Source organism: Trachypithecus francoisi, unplaced genomic scaffold (assembly GCF_009764315.1).
Source record: "Trachypithecus francoisi isolate TF-2019V2 unplaced genomic scaffold, Tfra_2.0 Lachesis_group5, whole genome shotgun sequence".
Lineage (NCBI taxonomy): Eukaryota > Metazoa > Chordata > Mammalia > Primates > Cercopithecidae > Trachypithecus > Trachypithecus francoisi.
The window spans coordinates 68,987,707-69,014,744 of record NW_022681470.1 but is presented as its reverse complement, the minus strand read 5'-3'; the positions used below and the strand labels follow the sequence as shown (position 1 = coordinate 69,014,744).

Here is a 27,038-nt window from a genome sequence, read left to right as displayed (position 1 = left end):
TCAACAGATCATAAACATTTGCTATGTGTCAAACACTGTGCTTTTAGGATTAAGAAAAACAGGAAATAATTCTTCACTTGAGTGTAGACTATAGGGGAAGGCAATGTGATCCTCAGAGTTGTTGGAAACTTCCCACAACTCTGATTGTATTATATACTCTCAGGGGTTTTTTGAGGACTTTTTTTATGTTTATTTTTTAACCTGTTCATTTGGTAAGTGTGGATTTGACAGTTGCTTTCTGTCTTTTTAACTGAGTAAATATGAGCATGTACTGCCCCTTTTAACTTACTGATGTGAATGATCCATACCTCAGATCGTACAGCTTTGAGGATCATGCTTTTTATCTGCTTCAGCCACACTAAACAGGAGAAGTTCAAAATTCTTTGTTTATGGAGACCCAATAGCAAAGTTAGGTGTTTAATTTCTCAATACAATGATTAATGATAGAGTTGTCTTTTTTTCTTAGGAATAAAAATTCTAAAAAGTGTTTATATTAGCTTTCTGTGCTGTGTAACAAATTACTACAAGGTTAGTGGCTTAAAACAATACCTATTTATTATTTCACAGTTTCTGTGAGTCAGAAGTCCAGGCACAGGCCAGGCGTGGGGGCTTATGCCTGTAATCCCAGTATTTTGAGCCCAGGAGTTTGAGACCAGCCTGGGCAATGTTGGAAAACCCTGTCTCTACAAAAAAATTTAAAAATTAGTCGGGCGTGGTGGCATGTGCCTGTGGTCCCAGCTACTCAGGAGGCTGAGGTGGGAGAATCGCCTGAGCCTGGGAGGAGGAGGTTGCAGTGAGCTGAGATTGTGTCATTGCACTCCAGCCTGAGACTCTGTCTCAAAAAAAAAAAAAAAAAAAAAAGTAATAGTAGTAGCAGTAGTAGTAGTCCAGGCATGGCTTAGCTGGGTCCTCTGCTCATGGTATCACAAAACTGTAATCAAGGTGTCTGTGAGGGTCAGTCTCAGATATCTGAGGCTCCAGGAGGCTCAGGGTCCTGTTCTAAGATCATGAATTTGTTGCAGATTTTATTTCCTTGCACCTGAAGAACTTGTGGAACCTGGTTCTTCCAAACCAGCAAGAGAATCTCTCACCCTCTTTTAATGGCCTCAACTGATTAGATCCGATTCACTCCGAATGATCTCCCTTTCTACTAATCTAAAGTCAATTCATTAGGGACCTAAACCATATCCTCAAAATCTCATCACTTTTGCCATATTCCATTAGTTAGAAGCAAGTTTTGGGTGCTATCCACCTTCAAAAGAAGATGTAGGTTTAGTATTCCTTAATGTAAAATGCTTGGAACCAGGAGTGTTTTGTATTTTGAGGTTTCTTTGGATTTTGGAATATTTTCATTATGCCAGTTGAGCCTCCCTAATTCAAAATTAGAAATGCTCCGATGAACATTTCCTTTGAACATCATGTCAATTTCAGATTCTGGAGCATTTCAGAATTTGGATCATTTCAGATTTTAGGTTTTTAAACTAGTGATATTCAGCCTGCCCAAGGTGTGGATACCAGGGAACTTGAATCAGAGGAACCAGCTTAACATTCTACCTACAATAGTGTTTTTTTTTTATCGTTTAATTTTTGTTATTAAATATTGAATAGGCATAATATCTACATATGTATTATGTAGGGCATTAAAAAACACAACAAATATCCAAACATCCAGTTAGAAAATAGGACATTATCATTACCTTTAAAATTCTTATATGCTTGTGAATATCACCCTGGGTAACATAGCAGGACGCTGTTTCCTTAAAAAAAAAAAAAAAAAAAAGTAAAATTCTTATGTGTGCCTCCACATTTGTACACTGTTTCCTTCCCACAAAGGTAACAGTGCTTTGGATCTTGTGTTTACTGTTCCATTGCCTTTCTTTATAATTTTTTCTTTTTCTTTTTTTTTTGAGACTGAGTTTCACTATTGTCACCAGGCTGGAGTGCAGTGGCACGATCTCAGCTCACTGCATCCTCCACCTCCCAGGTTCAAGTGATTCTCCTGCCTCACCCTCCCAAGTAACTGGGATTACAGGCACTTTTTACCATCCCTGGCTAATTTTTTTTTTTTTTTTTTTTTTTTTTTTGAGACGGAGTCTAGCTCTGTCGCCCAGGCTGGAGTGCAGTGGCCAGATCTCAGCTCACTGCAAGCTCCACCTCCCGGGTTTACACCGTTCTCCTGCCTCAGCCTCCCGAGTAGCTGGGACTACAGGCGCCCGCCACCTCCCCCAGTGGTGTATTTTTTAGTAGAGACAGGGTTTCACCATATTCGCCAGACTGGTCTCAAACTCGTGACCTAAGTTGATCCACCCACCTCGGCCTCCCAAAGTGCTGGCATTACAGGCATGAGCCCGATGCCCAGCCCTTTCTTTATAATTTCAACATGCTTCTTTGTAACTCTAAACAAGGTTCTGTTTCATGTTGCTTGTTTTTGACTTTTATATAAAAAGGAATCATATTTTTCTTTGACTTGCTTTGATCATCTAAGTTATGTTCCTAAGATTCATCTGTTTTGTTGCAGGAATCTATAGGTCAATTTCCCTGCCATATAGTCTTGCATCATAAGAATATACATCAATTTATTTTCCCACTTTAGTGTTGATAAGCATTTTGATTTTTCCAGTTTCTTGCTGTTACCAACGTACTGCTCTGAACATTCTTGTACATATCTTTTGATGCACTTACTGCAAAGGTTTCTCTAGGACAGTAGTTCTCAACCAGGGATGGTTTTATCCTCCAGGAGATATTTGGCAGTATCTGGAGCCTTTTTTGGTTATCACCACTTGCCCAGTTGTTACTGGTATTTAGTGCAGAGGCAATGCACAGGAGAGCCTCCCTCAACAAAGAATTATTCAGTTCAGAATGTCAGTAATACTCAGGTTGAAAAAACCCTTCTCTAGGGCAGTGGCCCTCACTCAGAGCTGGGTATCTGCCCCTTGCTCCAAGTTGGAAGTGTGTGTGTATGTTTCTTTTTGTCACAGTGATGGGGAGTTGGGAAGCATTCCTACTGGCAGTAATGGTCAGTGACTAAATACCTAATCTCCTAAAATGCTAAGAATACTCCTGTTCCTGTTTAGAGATATTGCTGTAAGATATTACCTAAGAGTGGAATTGCACAGGTTATGTACATCTTTAAATTGACTAGCTAATACCAGGTTTTTCCCAGTGGCCTTACAAATTTAAAGTCCTCCAAACAGTGTGTAAGAGTTCCTATTGCCATACGTTTTTCTCTTTGTCTGGTAGGTTCTAAAGCTTATGATTGGCTTTTCCCAGATTACTAATACAATTAGACATTTGTTTCATATGTTTGGCCATTTGTGTTTTATTTTCTGCGAAGTTCGTTTTGAAGATTTTTACTAATTTTCCTACTAGTTTCTGTGTCTTTTTCTTACTGGTTTATAAGAGTACTTTATACGTTCTGGATACTAATCTTTTGTTATAGAAATGCAGATATTATTAGATTTGTAACTTTTTTCCTGCTTTTTGTGTTCTGATGAATAGCAGTTTTTAATTTTAATGTAGTCTGAGATCTTTTTTTATGATGTGTGTTTTGTTTGTGTTGAAATTTCTCTCTGCTTCATGCCCATTCCAGTTACTACCTTCACCTTTCTCCCAAGAATTAGTGACTATTTTGATTTCTAAAACTATGGCTTAGTTTGGCCTTGTTTTCCAACTTTATTTAACACATGCAGTATTATTCTTTTGATTCTAGCTTTTTTTGCTCAGCACTGTCTATATAATATGATTCATTCATGTTTTTTGTTGTATATGGCAATTGTTCATTTATTTTTATTGCTGCAGAGTATTCCATTGGATGACTATTATACAATCTTGTATAATATTTGAGGAATGTTTGGCTTGTTTCCAGTTTGGGGCTGTTAAGAATAAATCAGTTATGAACATTCTTATACATAACTTTTGATACAGATGTACCTTTCTTCTAGGTGGTAGTGCCTCATCATAGGACATACTTAGGTTCAGCTTTAGTAGGTGACTGCTAACCAGTGTTGCCCCTGTTGGTTTCCAGTTTAACCAGTATTGTATCCAAATGCCTTTTGGGTTTTGTAGTGCTTTTTGAATCAGTTTTGGAATATTTGGTCATTCTCTCTCTCTCTTTCTTTTTTTTTTTTTTTAGACAAGGGTCTCAATCTGTTGCCCAGGCTGTAGTACAGCAGCGTGATCATAGCTCACTACAGCCTCATACTGTACCACTGCACCCAGCTAATTTTTTAAATTTTATTTTTGGTAGAGATGGGTGTCTCACTTTGTTGCCCAGGCTGGTCTTGAACTCCTGGCCTCAAGCCAGCCTCCCAAAGTGCTGGGACTACAGGCATGAGCCACTGTACCTGACCGTTACTTCTTTAGATATTGCTTCTGTCCCTTTTTCTTTCATTTAGGGCTTCAGTTGCACCTGCATTAATCCTTTTTACCGAGTCTCATATATCTCTTACATTCTCTTCTCCATTTTCCATCTTTTTATCTCTCTGCATTTCCCTCTAGATGTTTTCTCCTGTCCTATGTTCTAGTTCATTAATATTTTTACTGTTTAATCTGCTGTTAAACCCATTCATTACATTCTTAATTTCATTTATTAATATAAGTAGTGGCAAAAATCATACTTTTGCACTAACCTAATATATATTTTTAGTCCCAGACTTTCCATTTGGTTATTTTATATTTTCCACTTTTCAACTAGGCTTCTCCATCTTGTCATTTAATTTTTTAACATATTAATCATAGTTATTTTAAAGTTCATATCTGATATCTCTGCTATCTGGATCTATTGTTGTTTGTGTTTTTTACTTTTTTTCCCCTCTTGGTTTGGGGAGTTTTGTCATTTTTGTATGCTTGGTTATTTTATTTTTTCCCTACATGCTAGCACTGTCTTTCCAGCTCTGTCGCCCAGGCTGGAGTGCAGTGGCACAATCTCGGCTCACTGCAACCCCCACCTCCTGGGTTCAAGCAATTCTCCTGCCTCAGCCTTCTGAGTAGCTGGGATTACAGGTGTGCGCCACCACGCCCAGCTAATTTTTTTGTATTTTTGGTAGAGACGGGGTTTCACCATGTTGGCCAGGCTGGTTTCGAACTCTTAATCTCGTAATCTGCCCACCTCGGCCTCCCAAAATGCTGGGATTACAGGTGTGAGCCACCACTCCCAGCCACTTGGTTATTTTTTATTGAATTTTGGACAGTGTGTTTGAAAAATGATAGGTATTTACATTATAAGAGCCTTAAATTATTTTTCCTTTCTTTTGACAGGCGCTTAGGGTAAGGGTAGATGACCTTAATTCAGCCAAAGATTGAACTGATTCAAAGCTAGGCTTCAGTCCTTGTGAGAGCCAGCATATTTTTGGGTTCTCCTGATTCCTAGGGTATAGTTCTTTGAGGTTACAGCAGAAAGCCTGAATGAAGTATTTTCCACAGTCCTTTCTAGTTTTATGAGACCCCTGAAAGCTCTGCTCAGCTTTTCCGTAGCAGTTTTCAAATTAGCGTATGTCAGGGCTACCTTTTTGGGTTTCCCTTCTCTTCATAATTTTGGTTCCACAGGTCCTTATAACCTTAGTAGTTCTTCAGTGCTTTCACATAGATACTTTAAATATTTTGTTCCATTTTCCCAGCTGGTCTTAGTAGGAGGGCTTGTTTAATCTAGTTTCTCCTAGCTTTAGGCTTGGCTTATTCTTTTAAAACCTGACCTTATGCTAAGTAAAATAAGTCAGTCACAGAAGACTTATACTGTATGGTTCCACTTATATGATATCTAAAGTGGTCAAATTCTTAGAAACAGACAGTAGAATAGTGGTTGCCAGGGGCTTGAGGCAAGGGAAAAGGGGGAGTTGTTTGTTTAATGAGTATAAAGTTTCAGTTCTACTAGATGAAAACAGTTCTGGCGACCTCTTTCACAATAATATGAGCTTATCAGGTAGCTTTTTTCCAGCTATATTAGTTTCTTTAGCTAGCTCTGTTTAGAAATTCAGTGAAATAGTATTAATTATATGCCTGTTTAACACACATTTAACTCTATATGTTTCGCCAGAAAAAAAAAAAAAAGACTATTTGGATAGTGGAGACAATTCTGCCAGCCATTCTTCTCAATTAGCTTATACCCCAGAATGAAATTAGAAAACAATTAGAAAACAATTCTGAGTTTGTTGTTCCTTCATCTGGCTATGTTGAAATAACTGGAAATAACTCATTCCTGAGGAATTTTCAGGGGTAATTTTGATTATACACAATGTTTGCTTTATCTCCTGATGTTAGAACCCAACCTCTGTTTAAGCTTTAGCCCCAGTGGAAAGAAAAGGAAATGAGGTCCCTTTATTTCTCATTGGCATTATTCATACTTCTGTAATCCAAACCTTATTTCTTATACATCTCCTAATGTTATTAGATGATATTACCCTTTAAATAAAAGTCTTCAACTTTTATTACAAATCTGTCTCTGTGTTCTTTTTGAACACAAGTACTGTATGTAGCACTGCTTTCCTTCAGTATAACATGGTCTAGGATGGCACAATCACCTTCAAGGTTATCATCAATCAAATATTTCTTGTTAGAGATAAAGCCAGAGTAGCAGCAGATCTCCTTTACTACAACATCTTTCTTCTCTTTCAGTTTTATAATGTGTGTTAGAACAGTATTGCCAGTATTTTTTGTCAGTTAAGATGGCTGGTAGTATTTATATAACTGTATCACATACACTTACTTGTACCCCTGTCCCTTTTAAAGTTGCTGAGAAACATAAATTTAAAATAGCAAGTAGCAGTGTAAGAGGCAGAGGAGGTGGGGATATTTATCATCTAAGAAATTAAAAACAACTTAAGTAGTCTCTTTAATGTCCTAATCTGTGCTGTTTCATGATTACAACAAAATAATTCTGAAGGTCGAAAACCACAGAATTAAATATGTTGAGTATAGTTATTACTTCTACCTTATATAAAAGGTTTCATCAAGGGCCTTTGCAGTTTGAGAGGAATACTAGAGCAAGCATACATTCTTAAAAAGGATACGCTTTTATACTGTTGGTGAGACTGTGAACTAGTTCAACCATTGTGGAAGACAGTGTGGCTATTCCTCAAGGATCTAGAACTAGAAATACCATTTGACCCAGCCATCCCATTACTGGGTATATACCCAAAGGATTATAAATCGTGATGCTATAAAGACACATGCACACGTATGTTTATTGCGGCACTATTCACAATAGCAAAGACTTGGAACGAACCCAGATGTCCCTCAATGTTAAACTGGATTAAGAAAGTGTGGCACATATATACTATGGAATACTATGCAGCCATAAAAAAGGATGAGTTCACACCCTTTGTAGGGACATGGATGAAGCTGGAAACCATCATTCTGAGCAAACTATCACAAGGACAGAAAACGAAACACCCCGTGTTCTTACTCATAGCGGGGAATTGAACAATGAGAACACTTGGACAAAGGTTGGGGAACATCACACACTAGGGCCTGTCGTGGGGTGGGAGGAGTGCGGAGGGATAGCATTAGGAGATGTACCTAATGTAAATGACGAGTTAATGGGTGCAGCACACCAACATGGCACATGTATACATATGTAACAAACCTGCACGTTGTGCACATGTACCCTAGAACTTAAAGTATAATTAAAAAAAAAAGAATACGGAGAGTGGTTTACTAATTTGTAGAGTAAAATCTGAATGCTACCAAATAATGAAACAGATCATTTGACACTTAATAGTAGAGACGGCTATGCTAAGGTCAGTATGAGATAAAATTGGCCGGATAATGTTGTAACTGACTTCTAGAACCCCAAAATCATGTCTGGCTCTTTTGCTGAAAGACTAATGTGAGATAGTATCTAAGAAACAGCATCAGTGTGTTTTAAGTGGGTCATGTCATAGAGGAAGATTTTCACTATGCCTCCATTTATTGTTAAATTAGCACATTTTTAATATGTGCCTTTTGTTAAAACTACATAGTGCTAGGATCTCCACTAGGACAGTTGCCAAATAATTAAAGATTTTCTTAGTTCTCTGTCCACCCTGGCTTGCCTTACCATTTACCTTTTCTACCTAGCTAATGCTACCCAAGACTTACTCCTGACACCCCTCCATCTTCATTGAAACTTATTTGTGTGTTATAACCCCTTCTTCCTTGGTGTCCTCTCTGTGCTTTCTGAAGTCTCTACTCAGAAATTATTTTAAAAATTAATCTGGGCTACAGGAGTTTGAGGCCAGCCCAAGCAACATAGTGAGACCCAGTCTCTACAAAAACATTAGCTGGGCACAGCCAGGCGCAGTGGCTCTCGCCTGTAATCCCAGCACTTTGGTAGGCTGCGGCGAGCAGATCACGAGGTCAGGAGATCAAGACCATCTTGGCTAACATGGTGAAACCCTGTCTCTACTAAAAATATAAAAAATTAGCCGGGCGTAGTGGCACGCACCTGTAGTCCCAGCTACTCGGGAGGCTGAGGCAGGAGAATTGCTTGAACCCGGAAAACGGAGGTTGCAGTTAACTGAGATCGTGCCATTACACTCCAACTTGGGCAACAAGAGCGAAACTCCGTCTCAAAAAAAAAAAAAAAAAAAATTAGCCGAGCATGGTGGTGCGCACCCTTAGTCCCAGCTACTTGAGAAACTCAGGTGGGAGGATCATTTGAGCCCAGGAAGTTGAGGCTACAGTGAGACATGATTGTGCCACTGCACTCTGGCCTGGGTGATAGAATGATTCCCTGTCTCAAAAAATAAAAAAATAAAAAATAAAGAAAAAGAAAAAGAAATTTGGGCTACTGTGGAAGCAGGTAACTTTGAGGCAATGTTCGTTTTTTAAAAACAGTGACTGTCTAGAAACATATTTCTCCTGCCCTTATCTTTCTTTTTCTTTCTGCCCCCAACTTTTCAAGGTTCCAGTGATGGGAATTTCAGATTAGGAAGGTAGCAAGGTAATAGGGGATTTGGGGGATGGTAATGTCCTTGAAGCATCCCTTATGTGATTTTCTTTCTTTCTTTTCTTTTCTTTCTTTCGACAGAGTCTTGCTCTGTCGCCCAGGCTGGAGTGCAATGGTGTGATCTCGGCTTACTGCAAACTCCGCCTCCTGGGTTCATGCCATTGTCCTGTCTCAGCCTCCCAAGTAGCTGGGACTACAGGCGCCCACCACAATGCCCGGCTAATTTTTTTGTATTTTTAGTAGAGACAGGGTTTCACCGTGTTAGCCAGGATGGTCTCGATCTCCTGACCTCGAGATCCACCTGCCTCAGCCTCCTGAAGCGCTAGGATTACAGGCGTGAGCCACCACGCCCAGCCGTGATTATCTTCTTGATGATGTTCTTGACAACCCACATATTATGGGGTCTTCGTGAATGTAGGCAGTAAGAAACCTTTGAATAGTGATTGTACATACAGTTTTTCAGAGCTGGTGTTTAGTAACAATGTTTTTCATTCTAATATTACATTATTCTTTTTATCATTTAGGTCTTTATCCATCAGTGTTTTTAGAAAACTACTGCCCTTGACCACAAACTGATAAATACTTGGTACTGCCCCCCATCTCACTGTTATGTTTACTTTGTCTTAAATATCTCTTTTTTTTTTTTTCCAGGCAGCTAGTACACCACTGAATCCTTTAAGTTTTCAATGTGAATTTGTAAAACTCAGGATTGACCTTCTACAAGCCTTCTCTCAACTTATCTGTACTTGTAATAGCCTGAAGACAAGCCCTCCACCTGCAATTGCCACAACAATTGCCATGACCTTAGGAAATGACCTTCAGAGGTGTGGTCGCATCTCCAATCAGGCATGTCTTAACTTTCAGTGCATTTTTTATTTACACTTTAGAGGTTTTTGAAGTTATAAGATGAAAAGTTGTGAAATTTAAAATCAGTGGTTTGACTCAGACATTATCATAAATATTTATTAACTGTCTAGCTGAAAATAGGCTGATGTGTTATTAGAATGATAAAGTGATTGATGGTATCTCAATGGGTGCTACATATTTATATAAAGAGAAAGGACATAGATTTTTTTTTAAAAACTTGAGAATATTTATAACTAAACTATTTTAGTGGAACTTGAAGAAGCTAAAATACAAATGTTTTTGTTTCTATATGTCATATATAATAATCTTGTGAACATGTATAGTTTCATTTGCCATTTTTGTTTTTATTTAACAAAGTTTATGAAAGTGAATGGAATGACAGTGAAAAGACTGCAGTATTTTTTTGAGTTATTGTTTAAAGATGCTTTTTTATGTTTTGATTTTTGTGTTGTTTATACGATAATGAAAGCATGTTTATTTGTCATAATTGATTTTTTATAGATGAAACAGTCCATGGAAGAATTTCGAAGCCTTGCTTCTCGATATGGAGATCTTTACCAGGCATCTTTTGATGCTGACTCAGCAACTTTAAGGAATGTTGAACTGTATCCCAAGCCTGCCCTAGTATTTCTTGTTCTTTTTGGAAGTATTCTTTTAAATATAGACTACCTCAGATATGCTTATCTACAAAATACATGTTAGATAACCCTACAAATTTATTATATAGTTTCCCCTTTAAAATATATAAGCAGAATAATCTTACTTTTTAACTTTACCCAGGTGATTTTAACAAAAAATGGTGATTCAAAGGTGTCTTTTTTTTTGAAGCGGAGTCTCGCTCTGTCGCCCGGACTGGAGTGCAGTGGCCGGATCTCAGCTCACTGCAAGCTCCGCCTCCCGGGTTTACGCCATTCTCCTGCCTCAGCCTCCCGAGTAGCTGGGACTACAGGCGCCCGCCACCTCGCCCGGCTAGTTTTTGTATTTTTAGTAGAGACGGGGTTTCACTGTGTTAGCCAGGATGGTCTCGATCTCCTGACCTCGTGATCCGCCCGTCTCGGCCTCCCAAAGTGCTGGGATTACAGGCTTGAGCCACCGCGCCCAGACAGGTGTCTTTTTTTTTATATCCAGAAAGAGCATCCAAAGCAACATCCAAAGCCAGTGTTGCTTACCTGTGCTCACTTGAGCTACAACAGACAGCACAACACATTTTCCCACCAAAGAACTTGTGTTTCACCTCACCTTTCTTTGTGGCTAACAGTCCTAGTTTTTATCACCTTTATTAATGATCTTTCCAGTAGCATTAGTTGTCACTTTTGTTTTGTTTTTGTTTTTGTTTTTGTTTTGAGATGGAGTCTCACTCTGTTGCCCAGGCTGGAGTGCAGTGGCATGATCTTGGCTCACTGCAACCTCTGCCTCCCGGGTTCAAGCGATTCTCCTGCCTCAGCCTCCCAAGTAGCTGGGATTACAGGCACGTGCCACCCCAACCTGGCTAATTTTTATATTTTTAGTAGAGACAGGGTTTCACCATGTTGGCCAGGCTGGTCTCAAACTCCTAGGCTCAAGTGATCCACCTAAAAGTGCTGGCATTATAGGCGTGAGGCACTGTGCCCAGCCTAGTGGTCACTTTTAAACCCTTCCTAAGTTCTCCGTATTTTCTTATTAGCAACTTCACTTTTGAAAGGAAGGAATAGAAATTCTTTTTTTAAGTTGTAGTACTTACCAATCAGTAGTTCTTGGCATTTAGTTTACTGATTGAAACCCAGTGAGTGCTGTGGGCCCCCTGTCCTGCAAAATGCATATATGCAGAGACACCCAAAATGTGCATATAAGTTTGGGGGTTGCCGGACCTCTTGAGCCCTAGATTAGGAACCTCTGGGATAAAGGCTCCTTAGACCACTGTGTTTTGTTTTTGTTTTTATTTTTTTAACTTGTATCAGTGAAACGTTTATTTGCTTGTCCCAGACTCTTATGAAAAACCCCTATATCTAAGACAGATAAAAACAGAGTTGCTGTAATTGAATCACGGGGTCTATCACTTGATTTCCCCTTCCCACAGTAGTAGCCTCCGAAGTACCCTTCTTGGAACAGAGTCTGAGGATCGCTATTATAGACAATGTATATCCCTTAAAAAGAAAAGATAGAGCCCCAGACCATTCGAGTTGATAACATTATGATTACTTTCACTAGGCAATCAAATCTTGACCCGTTTAGTGTTCAGGTAATATAAACCTATAGTGGGTATCTTCTCTATTTTCATATGTAACCTTAACATCAATCCAGACAGCAGCAGAGCTGTTTACTGATATCTCATGCAATAGAAGCCCTGATTTTGGATCCAGAATCAGCAAGGTAATTCTAATATTAATAATAGTTGAAGTTACAGAACGCTTTCTATACATTGTCTTACCTAATCATCAGAATCATCAGAAGAGTATTTTGGAACAAGTATTATGGAAATAAAAACAAAGAGGAAGAATTCTTCCAGCATTTTCTCCGAGTTACGTAACTAGTGACAAAACATAGATTTTCTGACTCTGTTATCTATTTGCCTCCTGCCTCTTGTTTTCAATAAGTTAACATGGAAAGATAACTGGGAAGAAATTCTTTGAATATGAACAGTTTCTTCTCGTATATTATAATTAAACTGTGAAAAATTGAGTTAATGATACAATTAAACTTGAACTTAAGATTTTTTTCCTTTGGCTTCTTAAACCAAAATATCCCTGATTTTGCTCTTTTAAATTTTTCCCTTCCCCCAGTAACTAATTAATTATTCAAAATAGTTGTTTTCATTAAAGAATGATTCCTTTTTCTTCCCATGATAGTATTCTCTTTTTGAATATGCATTTTCTTTCTTTTTTAAGTTCAGTGTTACATGTGCAGGTTTGTTATATAGGGAAACTCGTGTCACCAGGGTTTGTTGTACAAATCATTTCATTGCCCAGATTTTAAGCTTAGTACCCAATAGTTATTTTTCCTGGTCCTCTTTTTCCTCCCACCTTCCACCCTCAGGTAGGCCCCAGTGTGTGGTGTTCCCCTCTATGTTTCCATATGTTCTCATCATTTATCTCCCACTTCTAAGTGAGAATGTGTGGTATTTGGTTTTCTGTTCCTGTGTTAGTTTGCTGAGGATAATAGCTTCCAGCTCCATCTATCTTCCTGCCAAGGACATGATCGTCTTCTTTTTTATGGCTGCATCGTATTTCGTGATGCATGTGTACCACGTTTTATTTATCAGGTCTGCCATTGATGGGCATTTAGGTTAATTCCATGTGTTTGCTATTGTGAATAGTGCTGCAGTGAACATATGTGTGCATGTGTCATTATGATAGAATTATTTCTATTCCTTTGGGTATGTACACAGTATGGAATTGCTTGGCCGAATGGTAGTTCTGGTTTTAGCTTTTTGAGGAATCACCATGGTGCTTTCCACAATGGTTGAACTAATTTACACTCCCACCAACAGTGTATAAGGGTTCCCTTTTCTCTGCAACCTCACCAGCATCTGTTATTTTTTAATGATTTAATAATATCCATTCTGACTGGTGTGAGATGGTATCTCATTGTGGTTTTGATTTGCATTTCTCTAATGATCAGTGATGTTGAGATTTTTTTCATATGCTTGTTGGCCATGTGTATGTCTTCTTTTGAAAAGTGTTCATGTCCTTTGCCCACTTTTTCGTGGGCTTGTTTTTTTCTTGTAAATAATTTAAGTTCCTTATAGATGCTTGATATTAGACCTTTGTCAGATGCATAGTTAGCAAAAATTTTCTCCCATTCTGTAGGTTGTTTAATCTGTGGATAGTTTCTTTTGTTGTGCAGAAACGCTTTAGTTTTATTAGATCCCATTTGTCAATTTTTGCTTTTGTTGCAATTGCTTTTGGCATCTTTGCATTGAAATCTTTACTCATGCCTAGTCCCGAAGGTTGTCTTCCAGGGTTATATCATTTTAGGTTTTACATTTAAGTCTTTAATCCATCTTGAGTTGATTTTTGTCTGTGGTGTAAGGAAGGGGTCCAGTTTCCATCTTTTGCATATGACATCCACTTATTCCAGCACCATTTATTGAACAGGCAGTCCTTTCCCTATTGCTTGTTTTTGTCAGCTTTGTCAAAAATAAGATGGTTGTAGGTGTGCGTGGCCTTGTTTCTGGGCTCTCTATTCTATTCCATTGGTCTGTGTGTCTGTTTGTATACCAGTACCATGCTGTTTGGGTTACTGTAGCCCTGTAGTATAGTTTGAAGTTGGGTAGCCTGATGCCTCCAGCTTTGCTCTTTTTGCTTAGGATTGCCTTGGCTGTTTGGGCTCTTTTTGGTTCCATATGAATTTTAAAATAGTTTCTTGTTCTGTGAAGAATGTCGTTGGCAGTTTGATAGGAATAGCATTGAATCTATACATTGCTTTGGGCAGTATGGCCATTTTAACAATATTGATTTCTTCTATTCATGAGCATGGAATGTTTTTCCATTTGTTTGTGTTATCTCTGATTTTGTTGAGCAGTGTTTTGCTTTCACCTCCCCAGTTAGCCGTATTCCTGGGTATTCTATTCTTTTTGTGACAGTCGTGAATGGGAATGCATTCCTGATTTGGCTTTCAGCTCGACTGTTATTGGTATATAGGTATACTACTGACTTTTTATGTTGATTTTGTATCCTGGATCTTTGCTGAAGTTGTTTATCAGCTTAAGGAGCTTGTGGGCCAAGACTGTGGGCTTTCCTATATATAGTATAATGTCTGCACACAGGGATAGTTGGACTTCCTCTCTTCTTATTTGGATGCTCTTTATTTCTTTCTCCCACCTGAGTGCTCTGGCCAGGATTTCCAATGCTGTGTTGAGTAGGAGTGGTGAGAGAGGGCATCATTGTCTTATGCCAGTTTTCGGGGGGAATGCTTCCAGCTTTTGCCCATTCGATATGATGTTGGCTGTGGTTTTTGTCATGGGTGGCTTTTATTATTTTGAGGTATGTTTCTTCAATTCCTAGTTTATTCAGAGTTTAATATAATGGGATATGAAATTTTATCAAAAAGTCTTTTCTGCATTGATTAAGATGATCATGTGGTTTTTGTCTCTAGTTCTATTTATGTGATGAATCACATTTATTGATTTGGATGGGCTGTGTTGAACCAACCTTGCATCCCAGAGATAAAGCCTACTTGATGGTGGTGGATAAGCTTTTTGATTTGTTGCTGGGTTCAGTTTGCCAGTATTTTTTGAGGATTTTTGCATCAATGTTCATCAGGGATATTGGCCTGAGGTTTTTGTTGTTTTGTCTCCACAGGTTTTGGTATCAGGGTGATGCTGGCCTCGTATATGAGTTAGGGAGGAGTCCCTCCTCCTTAATTTTTTGGGAAAAGCTTCAGTAGGAATGGTGCTAACTCTTCTATGTATACCTGGTAGAGTTTGGCTGTGAATCCATTTTGTCCTGGGCTTTTTTTTGGTTAGTAGGCTATTTATTACTGATTCAATTTCAGAGCTCATTTTTTATCTCGTCGGGGATTCAGTTTCTTCCTGGTTCAATCTTGGGAGAGTGTATATGTTCAGGAATTTATCCATTCCTTCTAGATTTTCTAGTTTGTGTCCATAGAGGTGTTCATATTTCTGTGGTGTCAGTGATTAATATCTTCTTTGTTGTTTCTAATTGTGTTTACTTGGATCTTCTCTCTTCTTTATTGGTCTTGCCAACTGTCTATCAAATAGATATTAATGTTTTTTTCAAAACACCAACTCCTGGATTTGTTGATCTTTCGAATGGCTTTTTGTGTGTCAGTCTCCAGTTCAGCTCTGATTTTGGTTATTTCTTGTCTTCCAGGTTTGGGGTTGATTTGCTCTTCATTCTCTAGTTCTTTTAGTTGTGATGTTATTTTGTGAATTGAGGTCTTTCTAACTTTTTGATGTAGGTGTTTAGTGCTGTAAATTTCTCTCTCAATCTCTTAATTTCTCTCTTAATCTCTATGTTACAGAGATTCTGGTATGTTGTTTCTTTGTTTTCCATTAGTTTCAAAGAACTTCTTGATTTTTGCTTTAATTTCATTACTTGCCAAAAAGTCATTCAGGAGCAGGTTATTTAATTTCCGTGTAATCGTATGGCTTTGAGCGATTTTCTTGGTATTGATTGCTAATTTTATTATGCTGTTGTCCAAGAAAGTGGTTATTATTTTAGTTCTTTTGCATTTGCTGAAGATTGTTTTGTGTCTAATTGTGTGGTTGATTTTAGAGTATATGCCATGAGGTGATGAGAAGAATGTATATTCTGTTGTTTTGGGGTAGAAAATTCTGTAGATGTCTATCAGGTCCATTTGATCCAGTGCTGAGATTAGGTCCTGAGTATTTTTGTTAATTTTCTGCCTCAATGATCTAATACTGTCATGGAGTGTTGGATTCTCCCGCCATTATTGTGTGGGAGTCTAAGTCTCTTTGAAGGTCTCTAAGCACTTGCTTTATGAATCTGGGTGCTCCTGTGTTGGGTGCATATATATTTAGGATAGTTAGGTCTTGTTGAATTGAACCTTTTACCATTATGTAATACCCTTGTCTTTTTTTTTTTTTTTTTTTAAATCTTTGTTGGTTTAAAGTCTGTTTTGTCTGATTTAGGATTGCAACTGCTGTTTTTTTCTATTTTTCATTTGCTTGGTAGATTTTTCTCTATTCCTTTATTTTGAGCCTATGGATGTAATTGCGTGTGAGATGAGTCTCTTGGCATACCATTGAGTCTTGGTTCTTTATCCACCTTGCCAATCTGTGCCTTGTAATTGGGACATTTAGCCAATTTACATTAAAGGTTAGTATTGATGTATGGATTTGATCCTGTCATGATAGCAGCTGGTTATCATGCAGGCTTATTTGTATGGTTGCTTTACAGTGTCTCACTGGTCTGTGTACTTAAGTATATTTTTGTAGTGACTGGTCTTTCCTTTCTATATTTAGTGCTTCCTTCAAGAGCTCTTATAAGACAGGTCTAGTGATGACAAATTCCCTCAGCATTTGCTTGTCTGAAAAAGATTGTATTTTTCCATCACTTATGAGGCTTAGTTTGGCCAGATATGAATTTCTTGGTTGGAATTTCTTTTCTTTAAGAATGTTGAGGCCAGGCGAGGTGGCTCCTACCTGTAATCCTAGCACTTTGGGAGGCTGAGGTGGGAGGATCACTTGAGGTCAAGAGTTTGAGACCAGCCTGGCCAACATAGGAAAACCCCATCTCTACGAAAAATACAAAATTAGCCGGGCGTGGTGGCACATGCCTGTAATCCCAGTTACTTGGGAGGCTGAGGCAGGAGAATCTCTTGAACCTGGGAGGCAGAGGTGGCAGTAAGCCGAGATCGCGCCACTGCACTCCAGCCTGGGCAACAGTGAGACTCTGTCTCAGAAAAAAAAAAAAAATAGAGAAAAAAGAATGAAAAGGAATGAACACAAACCCTGAGAAATATGGGATTAGGTAAAGAAATAGAATCTACAACTCTGCCTCAGCCTTCCGAGTAGCTGGGATTACAGGCATGCGCCACCACACCTGGCTAATTTTTTTTTATTTTATTTTTAGTAGAGATGGGATTTCAACATGGTGGCCAGGCTTGTCTCAAACTCCTGACTTCAAGTGATCCACCCATCTCAGCCTCCCAAAGTGTTTTTTTCTCTATTCTTGTCTTACTGTCTTACTCAGAAAGCCAACCTTCAAGCTCTGTGATTCTTTCCACAGCTTGGTCTGCTTTGCAATTAATTTTAAGAATTGCATTATGAAATTACTGCAGTGTGTTTTTCTACTCTTTCAGGTTGGTTACATTCTTTTTTATGCTGGCTATTCTTGTCTGTCAGCTCCTGTATCATTTTATTGTGCTTCTTTGCTCCCTTGGATTGGGTTTCAATGTATTCCTGCTTCTTGATGATCTTCATTCCTATCCATTTTCTGATTTCTGTTTCTGTAATTCCAGCCATTTCAGCCCAATTCAGAATCCTTGCTGGAGAGTTAGTGCAGTCATTCGGAAAAAGAAGGCACTCTGGCTTTTTGAGTTGTCAGAGTTCTTGCACTGGTTCTTTCTCATCTTTGTGGGCTGATGGTCCTTCAGTCTTTGAAGTTGCTGTCCTTTGCATGTTTTTTGTTGTTGTTGTTATGGTTTTTTTAATCCTATTTGATGACCTTGAGGGTTTGGTTGTGGTATAAAGCGGGTTTAGTCAACTGGCTTCATTTCTGGAAGATTTTAGGGAGCCAAGGCTCAGCTCATAACTCCTGGACTGCTTGTTCTGGGGGGCTGGTATGAGCCTCAGCTTTGTTCTCTGGCTCCTTCAGGCTAGGAACTGATTGTGCTGGGTAGGGGCCAAGGTACTCCAGGGCCACTGGTTACTACAATCCAACGGGTGGTGCCAGCCAGAGCGTTTCATTAGGATGATGGCAGTAGGATCCATCCTCAGTTGCACATGCCAGCAGCAGCAACAGCAGCATAACGGGATGCACACTTGTCCACTGTGGCAGGATGCTAGCAGGTCTGGGATGCCGGCCTTTGTGTGGGCCTTCACAGCAGCAGCAGCAGAGGCAGCATGGCTGACCGGTGGGGTGCAGGGGAGCCTTATTAGTGACTGCGTGCCATGGCACTAGTGGTAGTATAAGCATAGGGGCATGGCGCTGATGGACACAGAACTGTGTGTGCCCTCTGTGCAGGTGGAGGTAGCCACTTAGGGCAGGGGAAGGTCCACTGTTCTTCATGCCTAGTTTCACTCCCAGGGCAATGTTGGCGCAGGAGCTCCAAATGCAATGGCAGTAATGCAGGGGTAATGGGGGCAGAATGCACTCACACCAGCAGCAGTGACAGGGCAGGGTGAATGTGCACTGGTGGGACTGGGGAGGCAAGATCTGCCTATGCACACACGTTTGCAAAGCAGTGTTGGGGGGTGGCCATGGGCCCAGGGAAAGCTGCCAGTATGGGAAGGGAGCAGGTGAGCTGGCACGTGTCCACAAGCCGGGCTGCTGTGCTGGAACTCACTACCAGTTAGGCATAGTCCCCCAGCACAGGAGCTATGATGCAGGCTCCCCAGGACACCCAAGGCTGCACTGCAAGCAGGCACAGCCAGGTTGGGGCCCCAGGAGAGGCCAGATGGACTGGCCCCATCTGATCTTCAAGACAGCCCTGTAGACTTGAGGTCTGACAGTTCCCTTAGTAGGATAAAGTCTCCTATAAAGCAAGTCAGCAAGTTAAGCCTAGAGGGATAGGTGCCCCTGGCCATGTTCCACTACAGATGCTCAAACACCAAACACTCTGGACTCTGCATTGGCTAGAATACGGCCCCTAACACTTCTCTAAGCAGCCCTCTGTGCCAACTCACGTGTCCGTAGTGGTCGAGGAATCTCCTCCTGCCAGGATTCCAGAGGCCTGTTGCAGTAGCTGGTTGTTTTTTGCCAGTTCAAGTCACTGTTCCCCTGGTACGATATCCCCATGCACGGGTCCCTCCCAGCTTCCTCCCCTTCAGCCCAGCTTCTGTGTCTTTCCTCTGTCCACCCTTAGTTTCTTCCCTCTAAATATCTGTTAGGAGAGGACCAGTCGTCCTGGTCCCTTGGTGGCAGCTGTTCCACCAGGCTGCGTCTAGTCGGCCATCTTGCCCAGCTCTTGCATTTACACTATCTAGGATTTCAATCTAGTAAGGCCTGAGATTCCAATATCAGTTCCCTCAAAGAGAATATAATCAACAAAGCTGTTTAAATTTCTCTACCCAAATTAGAACAGAGGAAGAAAAAAGGCTGAAAAAATGAAGAGTCAAAGCTGGCCTCTGGAGTAATGTCATTTATACTAATATGCATGTAACTGGAATCCTAGAAAGAGGGAAAGGGGGAACAGAAAAATATTTAAATGACTAGAAGTCTTTTATATTTAATTAAACATATAAACCCACAGAGCCAAGAAGCTTAATGAACCTCTGGCAGGGAAAACATAAAATTAGAGCAAGGTACACCTAACAGTGAAATTGCTGGAAACCAATGATAAAGAGAAAATTTTTTTAAAGAGAAGGTATTATTTAAAAGGGAAGAAAATATTATTTAGAAGGGAAGAAAGATCAGAATGTCTACTGATTTCTCATCAGAAATATTGCAAGCCAAAAGATGTTTTTGGAGCAACATCTTTAAAGTCCTGGAAAAAAAAATGTTAACCTATAATTCTATATTCAGGAAAAATACCGTTCAATAAATTAAGGTTAAATTAAGACATTTTCAGAAAAAAAAATCTGATAAATGCCATCAGCAAGTCTGTACTACAAGAAATGTTAAAGGAAATTCTTTAGGCTGAAGGAAAATTATTTCAGATATAAACTCAGACCTACAAAACTGAATAAGGAGGATTACAAATGGTAAATTTTTTTTAATTTTTAAAAAGATAATTGACCATTTATAGCAAAAATGATGTTTAGGAGTTTATAACATATAGAAGTAAAATATATGAAATAAGACAACAGGGAGATATAGTAGTAAGAATCTTACATTTAGTAGTATATCTTTTGATAGTAACTTCTGATAAACTGAGGGTGAATATTTTAAACTCTAGAGCAGCCACCAAGAAATAAAACAAGCCAGTAGAGCCATAAAGTGTAATACTAAAATACTTAGTTAATCCAAAAGAGGCCAGAGAAAGAGGAAAACAGGAACAGAAACAGATAGAAAAAGTAGAAAACAAATCAAAAGATGGTACACTTAAATCCAGTCGTACCAGTAAATAGATATGGTCTTATTCTAAATAAAGATAGACTGGATTTAAAAAGGAAAATGCAGCCAGGTGCAGTGACTCATGCCTGTAATCCCAGCAATTTTGAAGGCCAAGGGGGTCAGATCACAAGGTCAGAAGTTCGAGACCAGCCTGGCCAATATGGTGAAACCCTGTCTCTACTAAAAATACAAAAAAAATTAGCTGGGCATGGTGGCATGTGCCTGTAGTCCCAGCTACTCGGGAGGCTGAGGCAGGAGAATCACTTGAACCTGGGAGACAGAGGTTGCAGTGAGCTGAGATAGAGCCACTGCACTACAGCCTGGGTGACAGAGCAAGACTCTGTCTCAAAAAAAAAAAAAAAAAAAAAAAGCAAAGTGCAACTATATGCTTACTACAAGAAATCCATTTTGAATGTAAAGACATAGGTTAACAGTAATAAAAAGATGGAAAAGGATATAACATAACATGCAAACCCTCCTGAGAAAGCTGTAGTGGCCATATGAACATTATACAAAGTATACTTTAAGATAGGGGGTGTTGCCAGTGAGAACGAAGTACAATTCATCATGATTAAAGGATCAATTCATCCAGAAGACATAATCCTCAGTATTATGGACCTACTGACAGGTCTTCCAAATATATAAAGAAAAAACTGACAGAATTGAAAGAGAAATACACAAATCTACGGTTGTAATTGGAGATTTCACCACTTCCTTCTGGGTAATTTATAGAGCAACTTGAACAATACTGTCAACCAACTTTACGTAACTGACATTTATACAACATCTGCAGCAGCATACATCTTTTCAAGTGCATTTGGAACATTTACCAAGATAAACCATATGCTGGGCCTTAAAACAAGTCTCAATAAATACTAAAGCATTGAAATAAAATAATATGTTATCTGATATAATTAAATTAGAAAAGAAGATTTCTGAAAAATTTCCAAGTATTTAGAAATTAAACAACATTTCTAAATCCAGTAGGTCAAGAAATTACAAAGGAAATTAGAAAACATGTTAAGCGGAATGAAAATGAGAACATACCACGAAACTTGTGGGATGCAGCTAACCTGTGGGATAAGAAGAACTTATGGAGAAATTTATAGATTTAAATGCTTATATGTATAAAAGAAAGTTTAAGATCAATGATCACAGTTTCTACTTTATGAAGTGAGGAAAAGAAAGCAAATTAAACCCAAAGTAGTTAGAAAGATGCAAATAAGAGGCCGGGCGCGGTGGCTCAAGCCTGTAATCCCAGCACTTTGGGAGGCCGAGACGGGTGGATCACGAGGTCAGGAGATCGAGACCATCCTGGCTAATACGGTGAAACCCTGTCTCTACTTAAAAATACAAAAAAAACTAGCCGGGCGACGAGGCGGGCGCCTGTAGTCCCAGCTACTCGGGAGGCTGAGGCAGGAGAATGGCGTAAACCCGGGAGGCGGAGCTTGCAGTGAGCTGAGATCCGGCCACTGCACTCCAGCCTGGGTGGCAGAGCAAGACTCTGTCTCAAAAAAAAAAAAAAAAAAAAGAAAGATGCAAATAAGAAAGACTGTTATCAGTGAATTAGAAACAAATAACTAGGTATCTATATAGTAGAAAAAATTTAATCTTACAGTGTACACAAAAATTAATTCCAAATGAATCATAGACCAAAATATAAAACTCCAGACTTTCTGTAAGACTACATTGGAAAACCTCTTCATGACCTTGAAGTTGGTCATGATTTCTTAGGATACAAACAGCAGTTACCATAAGAGAAAAATTTGCTGAATTGGATTTAAACTTTTAAATCTGCTTTTGTTAATATGTCATTTAAAAAATGAAAAAGGTTATGGATAGCAAGAAAATATTTTCAAAACATATTCTATCAAAAGACTTTTATTCAGACATTGTTTTATTAAGAACCACACAACTCGACAATCTGATTTTTTTCTTTTCTTTTTTTTTTGAGATGGACTCTCTGTCATCCAGACTGGAGTGCAGTGGCGTGATCTCGGCTCACTGCAACCTCCACCTCCCAAGTCCAAGCAATTCTCCTGCCTCAGCCTCCCGAGTAGTTGGGATTACAGACATGCGTCACCATGCCCAGCTAATTTTTGTGTTTTTAGTAGAGTCGGGGTTTCACCATATTGGCCAGGCTGGTCTCAAACTCCTGACCTCAGGTGATCCACCCGCCTCGGCCTCCCAAAGTGCTGGGATTATAAGCATGAGCCACCATGCCTGGCTGACAATCCAATTTTTTAAAACTGATAAGAGGATCGGGCGCGGTGGCTCACGCCTGTAATCCCAGCACTTTAGGAGGCCGAGGCGGGCGGATCACGAGGTCAGGGGATTGAGACCATCCTGGCTAACATGGTGAAACTCCGCCTCTACTAAAAATACAAAAAATTAGCCGGGCGTGGTGGCGGGCGCCTGTAGTCCCAGCTACTCAGGAGGCTGAGGCAGGAGAATGGCGTGAACCCGGGAGGTGGAGCTTGCAGTGAGCTGAGATTGTGCCACTGCACTCCAGCCTGGGCGGTAGAGCGAGACTCTGTCTCAAAAAAAAAAAAACTGATAAGAGTTTTGGACACTTCAAAAAAGAAAATATGTTAATACCCAATAGGCACATGAAAAGGTGCTTGACATCAGTAGTCATTAGGGAAATTAAAATCACAATGAGATACTACTCCCACTAGAACAGCTAAGATTAAAAAGACCTTCAATACCCTTTGTTGGTGAAGATGTGGAGGAGCTTGAATTCATGCTAATATGTTGTTGGGAATACAAAATGATATAGCCACTTGGAAAACTGTTTGACAATGTCATATAAAGTTAAATATACATTTATCATATGACCACCAATTCTACTCCTACTGTTTTACCCAAGAGAAAGGAAAACATGTTTCCACACAGACATATACACAAATGTTCATAGCATTTTTATTCATAATAACAAATCTGGAAAAATCCAAGTGTCTCTCAGTAGGCTAATGGGTAAATAAATTGTAGTGTATCCACAAATGAAATGCTACTTAGTAATGAAGATGAATGACCTGTTGATCATTCAGCAGATCATACAGAAACCATGAGTGCCCTCAAAAACATGCTGTGAAAGAAGCCAATAGAGAAAATCAGTGAAGCCAGAAGCTGGTTCTTTGAAAAGATTAATAAAATTGATAAAACTAGTCTGAGCAAGAAAAAATAATAAATCACTAATAGTAGAAATAAAATGATGGCATCAATACAAATCTTACAGATATTAAAAGCATAATAAGGGAAGAATAACTTTGTGCAAAGAAATTTGCTTAGATGAATAGGACAAATTTAAATACTCTTCATTAGCATAGACAAAAATTTTTAACAAAAGTTCAGTCCAACAATATAAATACAACATATAAATATAATACATTAAGACTAAATAGGGTTTATCCCAGGAATGCAAGGTTGGGTTAACATTAGAAAATCAATTTAAGTACTTCACCGTATTGCAAAATAAATGAGAAAAACTAAAGTGGGAAGACTTAACTACTAGTTTCAAGACTTAATATAAAACTACAGTAATTAAGACAATGTGATGATGGCTTAAGGGTAGGACAGAGAGTCCAGAAATAGACTTGATTTTTGTCAAAGATGCCAAGATAATTGTATGGGAAAAGAATAGTCTTTTCAACAGATTGTGCTAGAACAACTAAATATATAAAAGGGAAAAAATAATCTTCCTTACCCCACACCATATACAATAGAGTATGTATTGTATGGCCCTATTTATATGAACTATTAGGAAACAAATCTCATTTACAGAGATAAAAAGCAAATCTGTGGTTGCCTACCACCAGAAATGGAATTGTTTTGTTAGCAAAAAAATGGAAGTCTTTTATGTAGTTTAGTTGTCCTTAAAGTCCATCATACAAATGAGCTTCGGTTCTTGTCTCAATAGAACTTAAGATATAGTACAGAGCAGGAAACAGAACTTTGGAGCCCAGCAAATGTGAACATGAATCCCTTACTAGTCACTCCTAGCTCTGTGGATGTATATCATCCCAGTGAGCCATGTATGCATAAACTATAGGTAGATAATGATGCCTGTTTCGCAGAGTAGTTGTGACGATTAAATGAACTAATATATATAAAACAGCTGGCTGAAATACCTTCTACATAGTAGGCATTAAAATGATAGTAGGGAATAATAAGAGTAGTGTTATGGCCAGCATATTTAAATTACTTACATTGTATTTTTAAAAGTTTAGTTAGAAATGCCTTTTTTCACTTAGAAATATTTGCAGAAATTTGCAGGGGTTCGAAGCAGTAGAAGAAAAAGGAAGAAATCTAGGTTAAACTTATCCCAGCATGCTGTGTGTACAAACTGTCTTCTGAACATGCCTGTGCATTTCATCTCCAGGCTTTAGATTCATGCCATATCTCTAGCCATGAATGTCCTGTACTTTCCATCTCTCCAGAGTTTACCTGTCTTACTCACCTACTGATATGTTCAAGATTATTTTCTTCTGTGACATTCCTCCATGTTCTGACCTGTTATTTATATATCTAACCTGTTATTATTTATCTTTATTGATAGTTTGGCACTTATCTGCTGGCTTTATTGATAGTCCCCTTTTCAGATGTCTTTATGTCCTTTTTACCTATGGCAGTAACACTGTCATATTTCCTGGCAACCAAAGAGATTAAGAATTACATAACTTGAAGTCAGACCTGGGTTTGAATTCTGGTTTGCCATTTACTAGCTGTATGACTGTAGGCAAACTACTTACCCTCTCCTAGCCTCAATTTTCTCACCTATAAATGGAAATAACTTCATTATTTTAAAAATTAAATGAAAATATTTGAAAGTACCTGATACATGTAGGTATTAAATAGCCATGCTATTTTGATGAATTAATGAATATTGACCTTTACTTCAGTTTCCAGGAATACGGATCTGCTGGAACAGCCCATGCTGATAGTGAATATGAAAGAAGAATGATGTCTGTATATAATCATGTCTTGGAGGAGGTAGAATCACTGAATCGGAAATATACCCCCGTTTCTTATATGGCAAGTGGCATTTGTTTTATTGAGCTTTTATTGTACGGATGTGGGTTTTTCATACATCTATGGCGCTTACTAAATCTGTGAGTTCAACAAATTAACCTTTCTGTGTCTGTTCCCTTATCTATAAAACAGGGTTAATACCGACGTCACAGCGTTGTAGTGGGGAGTAAATGAGATAATCCATGAAAGCACTTACCACATCTCTAGCTGCTACAGAATGCAAATAAAACTTTTTTCTTTTTTTAACAATTTAACTGAAGTACAATAATTCTCAACCCAGGCTACACATTAGAATCACTTGAGGGCTTTTTAAAGAATACATGAATATACAGGCCTCACTCCTGACCAATTAACTCTGAATTTCTGGAATTGGGGCCCAGGCATTAGTAGTTTTACATGCACTCAGGTGATTCTGTCATGCTGCCATGGTTGAGAGAACCACTGGCCAATTGAAACAGGAAGAACTGGGCTTGTTGTCTGACTGGCAATGAATCATTTCCTACCAGGTGGTGACAGTAATGTCTTTCAGTACACTCTTCAGCCTTTAGCCTGCTGAATTTCTGCTGCCTTTGGCACTTCCTAAGAAGTTCTCAGAGTGCTCACCCTTTATTAAATCTTCTCCCCTGATTTACCAGTCACAGGACAGGCTGACACATTCTCACCCAAATTTTCTCCTCCCTGTCTGACCATTCCCCAGTGACTCTGCTCAGATTTTATAACAGGTGCCATAGGCTTGGTGCCTTAAACAACAGACATTTATTTCTCACAGTTCTGGAGGCAGGGAAGTCCAGGATCAAGGTGCCAACAGATTCGGTTCCTGGTGAGGGCTTTCTTCCTGGCCCTGGTGGCAGCCACCTTCTCACTGTGTCTTGACATGGTGGGGAGAGATCGAGAGCTCGGGTCACTCTTCCTCTTCTGGGAGAACACTCATCCCAGCCGGGTGCAGTGGCTCACGCCTGTAATCCCAGCACTTTGGAGGGCGAGGGGGGCAGATCACGAGGTCAGGAGTTTGAGACCAGCCTAACTAACATGGTGAAACCCTGTGTCTACTAAAAATGCAAAAATTAGCTGGGCATGGTGGCGCATACCTGTAATCCCAGCTACTCAGGAGGCTGAGGCAGGAAATTCACTTGAATCGGGTGTCAGAGGTTGCAGTGAACCGAGATCGTGCCACTGCACTGCAGCCCGGACAACAGAGCGAGGACTCTGTCTCAAAAAAAAGAAAAAGAACACAGGGACACTCATCCCATCATGGGGGCCCACCTCCAAATGCCATGACCTTGGGGGTTACAGCTTCCACATATGAATCTGGGGGAACACAAACATTCAGTCCACAATTCCCAGCCTTTGAATTTTACCCCTTGGAGAGTTTCTCTTCTGCTTCTCTTCTCATTCTGTACTTTCTTGCTTTATCAAGTATTTTAGAATAAATAGGATGTGTCATTAAAGAGTTAGGTTAGAGCTAAAGATGGGCAATTCCCTTGACATACTGCTTTCCATGTAAAATTGTCAATAGTATTTACTGAATCGAATTGACA

At 39.2% G+C, this 27,038-nt stretch overlaps 1 protein-coding gene across 3 annotated transcripts in view; it reads left to right on the top strand.

The window, feature by feature from the left end:
* INTS7 (integrator complex subunit 7) overlaps positions 1–27,038 on the top strand; it is a 102,833-nt gene that overhangs the window by 65,008 nt on the left and 10,787 nt on the right. For all 3 annotated transcript variants that reach the window (XM_033200712.1, XM_033200711.1, XM_033200713.1), the window contains 4 exons: positions 9,575–9,769; positions 10,292–10,395; positions 12,071–12,139; positions 25,371–25,503. In XM_033200712.1, coding sequence (XP_033056603.1) covers positions 9,575–9,769; positions 10,292–10,395; positions 12,071–12,139; positions 25,371–25,503 — 501 coding nt within the window. The remainder of the gene's footprint in view (positions 1–9,574; positions 9,770–10,291; positions 10,396–12,070; positions 12,140–25,370; positions 25,504–27,038) is intronic.